The 9901-nt window shown below is 42.6% G+C and overlaps 1 protein-coding gene across 1 annotated transcript in view; it reads right to left on the reverse strand.

Moving 5' to 3' along the window:
• bnc2 (basonuclin zinc finger protein 2) overlaps window positions 1-9218 on the reverse strand; it is a 247244-nt gene extending 238026 nt beyond the window's left edge. The window contains exon 1 of the mRNA XM_084044643.1: window positions 8548-9218. Within this exon, the coding sequence (XP_083900769.1) occupies window positions 8548-8550 (3 nt within the window). The 5' untranslated portion in view covers window positions 8551-9218. The remainder of the gene's footprint in view (window positions 1-8547) is intronic.
• Between the last annotated feature and the right edge of the window lie 683 nt (window positions 9219-9901).

Consider the following 9901-nt stretch of genomic DNA (forward strand, 5'->3'; position numbering starts at 1 on the left):
CGTGAGTTTTCAAAGATTTCACCTACAGTATAACAACATGCCCAAAATTGGGACACTAGGGTTAATGTTAAAATTGTACAACTTTGGAGGAGGGTAGTGCAATGTATTACAGACAGACACAGACCGACAGATGTGGCGGTAAAGCTGAATACATACAGTATTAAGACAAGCATTTGCATTGTCATAATTATGTACATTTCGTTCATGTTTTTATCCATGGGGTGCCTGCCCTGGTGGCTCAGCGAGTTAGTGCACAGACCATGCTCCTAGTGAGCGCAAGGACACAGGTTAAACTCCAACCCTTGTGTTGTCTCGCATCATGTGTCTCCAATTTCTCTCCCCTTAGTTTCCTGTCTCTCCCTACATTGATCTATCTGAAATAAAGGATAAAATAAATAAATAAGTCTTTAAAAAAATATTCAAAAACATATCCAGGGTGTTTTGAGGTAGCCTACAACCAGTAGAAACATCATACAAGCTCCAATTCTGCAATCACCAACATTACCATCAATGAGGAGGGCAACGATCAGATCCATCCTAAATCAGTGACATTACATTCAACCAATAGTAGTACCTTAATCAGAACCTAGATCAGCAGCATTCCAATTAACCAATAGTAAGGAGTACAAGGATCAGAACCTAGATCAGCACCATCAAACAATAGTGAGAGTAAAATTATCAGATGCTAGATCCTCAACATAATGACAATATCGCTGTCATCCTAGAAGAAAATACAATAAATAGGGTAACAAGACAAGAAGTTAGTAACCCAGGTCCTGGGTTACTAACGAAATTAGTAACCCAGGTCCTGGTTATGGCAGAATAAATTACACCTCAACACTACATAAAAAACACGACATAATACCTATAGTGCATATAAAGCAATTGCACGTACCCACTAAAATTGCACTTGCCCACTAAAAACGAAAAACGATGCAATAGCAACAACATCAAATAAATAAATCCAGATAAATCCAGGAGGACGGTGCATGAGAGAAGGGATGTGATTGATAGGGGATGATGGGTACATAACATCTACAGTTAGCTGTACAGCTGCCCAGACTAACAGATCTGACTTCACTCACGCTCAGCTCACTGCATGAGGTCTTCCACCAACCCTGACATCAGCCGGTGCAGTAGTTTTGATGTGCGCGCTGAATCCCACAGGGCTGGCTCATGAAAAATAACATTCGCAACATAACTCTACACATACATAAGACAATGACATCACGCCTTAATTTTGTTTGAAAGCTAATAGCTTCGGTATAAATAGAAACAGGCCTCTTGTTTGGATAAAGGACCCAAACTCTGCATGGCGACTGGCTTAAACAAGATCAGAACGTCGATCGCGTGAACAGAAAATCACACATACTGTACTGTATATGCAACAGTTAAAATGTGTGTAATTTGGAGTCCTTCGACGTATACCATAAAAGGGGTCATAAAAAAGCTACATCATACCTTCATTATACCATAAAAGGGGCCAGGTTATATGCATTCTGGCTACCCAGTTACAGCTGTGACTGAGACCTTATCCATGTGTCAATGGTATGTTGTAAGGAGTGTAGAAGCTATACAGTATGTAGCCGTTACAGAAGTGTTTAAATAATTCTCAGCCTCTGAAGCAGATAGAAACATCAAATGAAAATTATCTGAGAGATTAAACCTTTGGCTTTTATTGAAAACGACTTTCCTTTAAAAATTATCAAATTAATTAACAAAGAAAATTGAAAAATAAAATCTATAAATTCCACAAATCTATGCATGTCTGCACGCCTAACTAATATCCGGTAATATCGGATTGGTCGCTGCAATGTTATTGTTCCCCAACATGAATGCCGAATCGAGTAGCCTGGTCTCGCCAGTCACCATGAGATAGAATAAAACATGGAACTGCCAACTGCCATCACCAACCAACAGAGATCAATTATGTGTCATTCATTTGCGATTCACACCCAAGCTTCTACTGTGCCATTTACACCAGGGATACCATTAAATACAGATTACCAGGGGGTTACAATCCCTGACTTCAAAACGTGACATGGTTGATGCCATTGATAGACATATGAGCCTGCAGTTGGTGCTGTGTGAGGAGAGAAGGGGCATAGAAGGAAACATCTGGAATTAAGTGTGGAGTGGAGTGGACTGGAGTGGAGTAGAGTGGAGTGGAGTGGAGTTATAGAAACAGGATGGGTCAGTGATAAAACCATAACAGTGGTTGTAAACGCCAATCCTAGGGACCCAGTCTACTGGAATTTTCTATTCTACTAGGCAGTTTATTGTAATCTAGTAATTTAATAAATAATTGTAATTTAATTTGTTTAGAATGGGTTTTAAACATGTTGCCTTATAATTCCATATGGTAATGTTATTAATTAATACAACATTATCCACTGTCCCGTACTAAGTTTCTGGGGGGGGGGGGGGGCTTAATTTAATTTCTGTAGTACTAGCACAGAACTTAAAGCGCAAGACATGGAGAAAAGTCTATAACTTCGAAGAATACCTTTTTTCCTTTTTTTGGGTGGGAAAAGAAAGATTTGTAGTAGGCTGGACTGAGGACCTGCATGAATCCTTCCCAGAGCCTATTCAGGTGAAAATAACATTGTCAGCCAGAGTTACTGGCACAAGGCTAGACACTCGGGGCAATCATTCCAAAGTCAACATGCTACTTCTCAATCCTCAGGAATTTTTCATGAGCCGCCACTTATCTTGTCATATCGCATTTCTTCCACCGGCTCTTTTGCAGAGAGGAGAAGAGACACCTTTAGGGCAAATTATTCTCTTTTAATCAAATCACTATGTATGGCCCAAGGACATCTTTCACAGCCTCTTGAGGCGCTGAAGAATGGGCCAGTGACGCACATGCAGAGAAAACACATGGATGCACGTGCACGCGCACACGCACACGCACACACACACGCACACACACACATGCCCATAAAACTCAAAGTGGTACACACACACTCAAACCCATACACAAAAATCACATATAAATTCATAGTGAAAGGCCTATAGCAAAGAAGCCAAAAAATAACTAAAATAGAAGATTAATATTATTGCCCATGTTACAGCAAGAAATGAGAATCACAATGAAAAAAAGAAACAGGAGAAAGGAACGACGAGGAACAAATTCGGAGCTTCTGGAGTTTCCATCATAAGCACCCCCCACCCGACTCCTGCTAGTCCCTTATTTTTCTCCCTCTAAACTCAACTGTTCAAGGAACGGCAGCGAACAACTTCATTCTGGAGCAGAGTGGGCGCTGGAGGGAGCTATAAAATATAAATTATACCACATAACCCTATACGTCCCCGCTGAGCCATTTGGTTACAACTAGACTCCTGTTCGTTACTCCAAAAGTCCAGAGCCTGGCTGGGTCCTGCTCACAGCGTCGACATGAATTACGCTCCGACTGTAGTGGAAAACGTATGGATTACAAGTGAACTGCAGTTTCCCCTCCCTCGGGCCGGACCGCACCCCCCCACCAACCACCACCCCCCGTCACCCGTCACCCCTGTGACACTGTGAAGTGTTTATTTTACCCTGTTGCCAGTAATTAGTTTCTGCACAAAATCAATTAAGGGCCACTACGCCAAGCTACGGCTGTGAAAAGGCCAGGAATCATGACTGCGTTTGAAGGAGATAGGGAAAAAGAAATGCAGTGAGCTGCATTTCTAAGGGCTGAGTGGTGCAACATGTCTGCTATCATTTCTTGGTTTAAAGGACACTGCCGATGTTTTTTTCTTTTTTTCCCCAGTTATTGTCTAAACAGGGAGTTACAAAATATATGTAATATTTGTTTATAATACTGACAAAGAAAGTGGAATGGTACAAAATAATTTTAATAATCTCCCCGTAACTTACCATATTTCAAAATGACGTATACTACGATGCTACTCAGACAACACGGAACTACAGTATTGTATGTATACTTTAATGCAGTGCAGGATGTCTTTAAACCACTACAAATTATTATTTTATTTTTTTACTTCCCCATTTTGACAGTGGCAGATTATATCTATGAATAAAAAGTGCATGGCTTAGAACACCTATGGTAACAATGACAACTACAATCAGTGGCAACTGCCAAGTAAGTTCGCTCATAAAAGAAATCTGACTTGGTGGGCTGCACTTTTAGGTCAGTCAAAGCCTGTAATAACGCTCTCTGGGAGGAACAAATGCACTGAAATTTACACACATGTAAGTACAAGTATCAGCTTACGGCTCAAACGCTGCTCTTCGCGCCAAGCGCTCTGATTTTAATCTGATTAAATTGCCACTCACTGGTGTGATCTCTCTCCTTATCAACGCAGAGACAATGCTGCTGCTATCATTTAGCAATTGACAAAAAAATCTTACAGATAGCCATCTGTGGGATGATACAAGACCAGACACATCTTAAACGGTCATGTCAAAACAGATGTAAACCCTATTCATTACGATCTGCTACTTCACACTAAATTTGGAAACCAGAAGACAGCATATCCAAAAGCGTTAGATGCAAAATTTCTGAACACGTTCAGAGAGGAATTGGAGAGCGTTCGTGCAGATTTTATGTTGTGCTCTGTGAGCTGGGCTAGCAGAAAAAGAAGTTTAATTAACGTCTACCATATGTATATTGTTTTAAATCAAGTATGGCTCCCACTGTGCTTCTTATTAAATTAGGGGGGCCTGCAATCCAATTTGTTTTAAGATTTCACAGTGTCTTTGCTTAGTCGCTGGAGCCTGCAGTTTCGGTTACACAGTACCGTTCATAAGGATTTCATCCCAAGCCACCACTAGCTATTCGTATGACCCTCGCTGCCCCATTTCTCTCTCTCTTTCTCTCTTGCTTTCTCAAAATATTACCTTTCCTGTCATTGCCAAGACACACTATCAGTCGCACTGGAGCGATTATTGGAGCCGAGGAGGAGCAGGCTGTATCAGACCCCAAACTATCCTTCCACAAAATACATGGTGAAATATTAATGCTGCTCTGATGTTGCTGGTCCATCACTAGAGGACATGGCTGCTGACTAGAGTTTGGGGGGGAGAGGGAAAAAATATATAAAATAAACGGATGAAAAGTGCTCTTACAGGTTTCCCAAATAACTTCCTGTAATAATAACGCTTCATTTCGGGCCGAGTAAATGCACATATTAACCCTCGTTTAAAGAGGGGAGTGGTAGAAACCTTAGTTTGTTTTTCCCCCCTCTCTCTCTCTCTCTCTCTCTCTCTCTCTCTCTCTCTCTCCCTCTCTCTCTCTCAAATCAAGGCTTTTGGCCCATTTCCTAAGATGTGTGCATTGCTGATCCCAGAGCTTCCCTATTTTACGTTTACATGTAAGGCACTTGGCTGGCGCTCTTCGCTTCGAAGTGACTTGCTCACGTGGAAGTGTGGGGAATAATGGGATTCCTAGGTCACCAACGCGGTACATATAGCAGTGACGTGACATTGTGCCCAGGCAATATTACTGTAATCCATGACAGCTCATAAAAGGCCTGGTACCATAAAAAACATTACAAGTACACATCATCTCCTCATGAGAAGAACTGTACATTTAAAAGGAAAATACTAAGACATCTTAGCACCTACAGTAGCTTAAACTGAATCAACTAATTAGTTCACAGATATTAACCATAGAACAAAACACACACACACACACACACACACACACACACACACACACACACACACACACACACACACACACACACACACACACACACACACACACAATACAAGAAATAGGAAATCATTAATTAGATCCTTGACCCCTGTGGCTCACGCACTTGACACCCGTTCAGCCAAGCTAAAAAAGGAGAATGAAGAAGAGCCAGTGAGGAGATGGTGTGGGTGGAGAGGGGGACAGGCAGAGGGAGGGGGAGAAAGAGTGGGGTTGGGAGGGATGGGGGGTTGCTGGGGGTCAGAGCAGAGCACGGCACTAAGGAGCCCTGCTCTTCATTAGCGGGCCTCTCTGAGAGGGTATGGAGTGGGGCAGCGGGGTGCGTCAATGGCCAACCTACCTGTCTAGCAGATTATTGAACCGGCTAACCAGTGGCCTGATCCCCCCACACGCGCGCACACACACACACACACACACACACACACACACACACACACACACACACACACACACACACACACACACACACACACACACACACACACACACACACACACACACACACACACACACACACACACACACACACACACACACACACACACACACACACACACACACTCCCACAAGACGCGAGCAGAGGAATGAGGACATATAGCTGCAGTCCCGTGCTGACAGCCTGAACTTATTTCTCAGCACTGTTAACTTGACAGACTGAACTGGGTTGAACCGGCTGGCCACCCTCTGTACTCAGTGTCCAAATGAGGAAAATCTTCCTTTTTCCATCTTTTCATTTTTGGGGAATGAATGCCACAATGTCAACAAAAGTCTTTTTTCTTTTTTCTTTTTTTAAAGAAAAAAGGATAGGGGTGGTCTACTCGCCTTGGTCTTATAGGGTTAGGGTTAGTAAGGGCTTACTGACATAGACAGTACAGACAATGTAGGGAACGCACAGAAGACCTGGTGGGATTTACTTCCAGGCCAGCAGGGGTACTGTACATGTATTTGTAAAGGGTAGTGCTTATCACAGCACCACAGTCACCAAGTATTTTGGTTTTAGTTTTGGCCTTCATTTGCTTGAGCATTTTATAAGCACTTGTATACATACACTGAAAGTAGAACATTTTAATTATATGGAACGTGTTCTAATGGGGGAGAGATAGCAACAGAAACATGCAAGTAAAAAGTTGAAAAAATAGGATTGCATAGAAAGATCTCTGCCTACACCGTGTGTGTGTGTGTGTGTGTGTGTGTGTGTGTGTGTGTGTGTGTGTGTGTGTGTGTGTGTGTGTGTGTGTGTGTGTGTGTGTGTGTGTGTGTGTGTGTGTGAGAGAGAGAGAGGGGGGGTGAGCATGGAGATAAAAGTAATCAAATGACACACAAGGAATGTAAATTGGCATTCTTCAACTGTAGCAGCATCAGACAGGATCACTATGGACCCTTGCAGCACCTCTGACAAGGTCCTCTGAGTGGGACGTACAAGAACACTGAACCCCAGAGCCTCATTGAAGAAGTTATACGGGGAGGGGGTTGGTGGGGATCATATGTACTTTTTCTGACGCTCAAACGGTCCCTCAGCTCTCTACTACCCCCCCCCCCCCCCCTCTCTCTCTCTCCCATGTCTCTCTGAGCCGTTCAGATATGCCCATGTAGAAATGTGTTACGCTGACATGAAATGCCTCTCTGTGTTCTGCAGCCCTGTGCTCCACTGTCGCACGCTGGCCGTCAGTGCCCTGAGCTGAGGTATCCGTGCTCTCTCACTCACACACACACACACACACACACACACACACACACACACACACACGTGCAAGTATGCACACGTACAGTATGCACACACATACACAGGCAGGGGACCTAGAATGTTTCATTTGCAGAGTCATGTCCTGACTGATGAGTTATTCACTTATAATATATTATAGTGTCAAAAAGAACTTTAAATGAGGCCTATGTTTTATTTAGTTTTTTTTGTAAGCACTCGTGTCAAGAAATGTATGCTTAGTAAAATCAACAGTGTTATCTAAAACTTGTTTGTTTCTGAGGAAGCAATGACATGACAAATGCTATCATAAACAAGCCAAGAACAAGTTGCAAGAACAGGGCAAAATATTCCAATAAATCACTGAAATGCTGTAGAAATTTTTATGTGCAGCATTATTATTAAAATGTACAAAAATGGATTCTTGGAACAGGGAACTTTCAAGGGGCTTGAATAAATAATGGAGCAAACTTTACTGCGTGTAAATCCTGATATGCTTTTATTTGTGCCAACCAACATTTATGAGGCAATATATATGGTGACTGTTACAGTTATCTTAAGGGGCCTCACTTTCAATATTGTTTGCTGCAGTTCTCATTGTTCTTTAATAAATAGTGTGCAAATGTTCAGGCCTATATCTAGGGGTTTTGACAGCTGGCTACTTCATAGCACTAACTTGTTCAATATTACTAATGTGTTTGATATTTCCTGCCTATGTTTTCACTGGATTAAATTTGTGTTCCCTAGCTTTCTCTCTGAAGTTAGAAACTTAACCAAAGAGAACTGAATAAATACTTAAAATGAAAACAAACTAAATAACAAAACTCCTATGAACACCATACATAGGCTATAATCCTTTAGGTATTTCCTAATAAGGCCTTACTAACTAACTGGTGGCCTACACAGTTGGTTATTGATTTTTACAAGACAAGGAGGACAGTGACATGTGAGATAAGGTTTAAGGAAAACAAAAGAATAAAACATTCTGCTTCATAATTTTATCAAACAGCAGGCTTTTCTCAAACACACCTAATGTTGAGGAAAAAGTTAAGACTTCCATCAACTTTTTATCTGATGTATGTACGCCGGGCATAAGTTAAAAAGTTTACCTTCTTCTCCCATGCATATCCTACCCTCATTTGAATAACACACTAAGCCCATGCATTAATAAATCATATTTACCATTGCTGCATATTGTAAATGACCGGCTGAGGAGGTCCTGCCACTTTTCCAACTTCAAGTCCTCAAAAGTCTGATTTCGCCCTCAAGCGGGGACTTCAATTTCTCCTCTTGTTTGAAGTGTTTGCAAAAGTCGGCGTCCGTCCGTTTCGTTAACTTGTTGTCCAGGATGACAGTTTATGGTTGACGAGAAAAACACACGCGCGGCGTGCACGCACACACACACAACACACATGCGCGCGCAGGGAGACGGTCGGTTACTCGTTTTCTCTTTTTCTTTTATCCCAAGAAATTGTACCCAGACCACCACTACGGCAATGGACAGAGAAAAACGCACGTCAGCCCGCTTCTTTGGCCGGGGGAAGACGAGCTGGATATGATATGAATGTCGAAGAAGTCACGACACCGTCGCTTCTTTCCAACACGTACAAACTCGAGGATGAATAGTAGGGGAAGTCGTTGACAGCCAGAGAGTTATTACCGCTTGTCCCACCTAGAGAAAAGCGAATAAACCTTCCGTGGATAGGAAAGAAGCAAGCCTGCCCCTCTCTTCTCTTCTCTCCTCTCTCCCTCCCGATGTCTTCTATCGGCTTCTGCTAAGTCAGCTCTCTGCGCGCCGAGGCAGGCGAAGGGCTGCGGGACGAGAGACCGGGGCTGAGAAGCGGAGAAGGTGGCTTCTGTTCTGTGTGCAAGTTGGGTGAATTTTAGACCGAGGGCTCCGAGGCTGGAAGGAACACGCCGTGATGTGTGAATGTAACCTGAGTGACTGTTATGTGGCTCAGGCTCTCAACTTGAATAACGATGCTGTCAGGGCCGGAGAGTCACATCTGCATGCGACAATGTGCCACTGCTGCTGCTGCCACACCTGATTACTGCTAGAAAACAGCTTGTGAGGAAACAATGATGCTACAGTAAAAAATAAACACTTTATAGGTTGCGTCTTTTATTTTCTCTGGCAATATTAGAGTGAGACAGCTTAGGCCAGGGGTCTTCGACGTTTTTCAGACCAAGGACCCCTTAGCTGAGAGAGAGATGAATGAAGCAGGGACCCCCCACAACACATTGAATAAAATTGTGTTATAGAACTTATCCATAGATTCCATAGACTTGTTTGACAACACCAACTACACTTTGTGTAGTGTTGTGTTGGATTCATGTTAATATGTATTTTCAGACATTTAACCATTTAACCCCCCCCCCCCCAACAAAAAATCTTTGCTGAAAATAGCTGATCTACAAGGTCACAACACCTTGCAGCAGTGTCATTGTGAGCTTGTAGATCTGCTATTTTCGGCTAATGTTCCCCTCAGAATAGGGATGTGAGGGTTCAAGTGGTTAATGTAAAAAATAAATAATA

This window comes from Gymnoscopelus microlampas (assembly GCF_963454915.1).
Source record: "Gymnoscopelus microlampas genome assembly, chromosome: 2".
Classification (NCBI taxonomy): domain Eukaryota; kingdom Metazoa; phylum Chordata; class Actinopteri; order Myctophiformes; family Myctophidae; genus Gymnoscopelus; species Gymnoscopelus microlampas.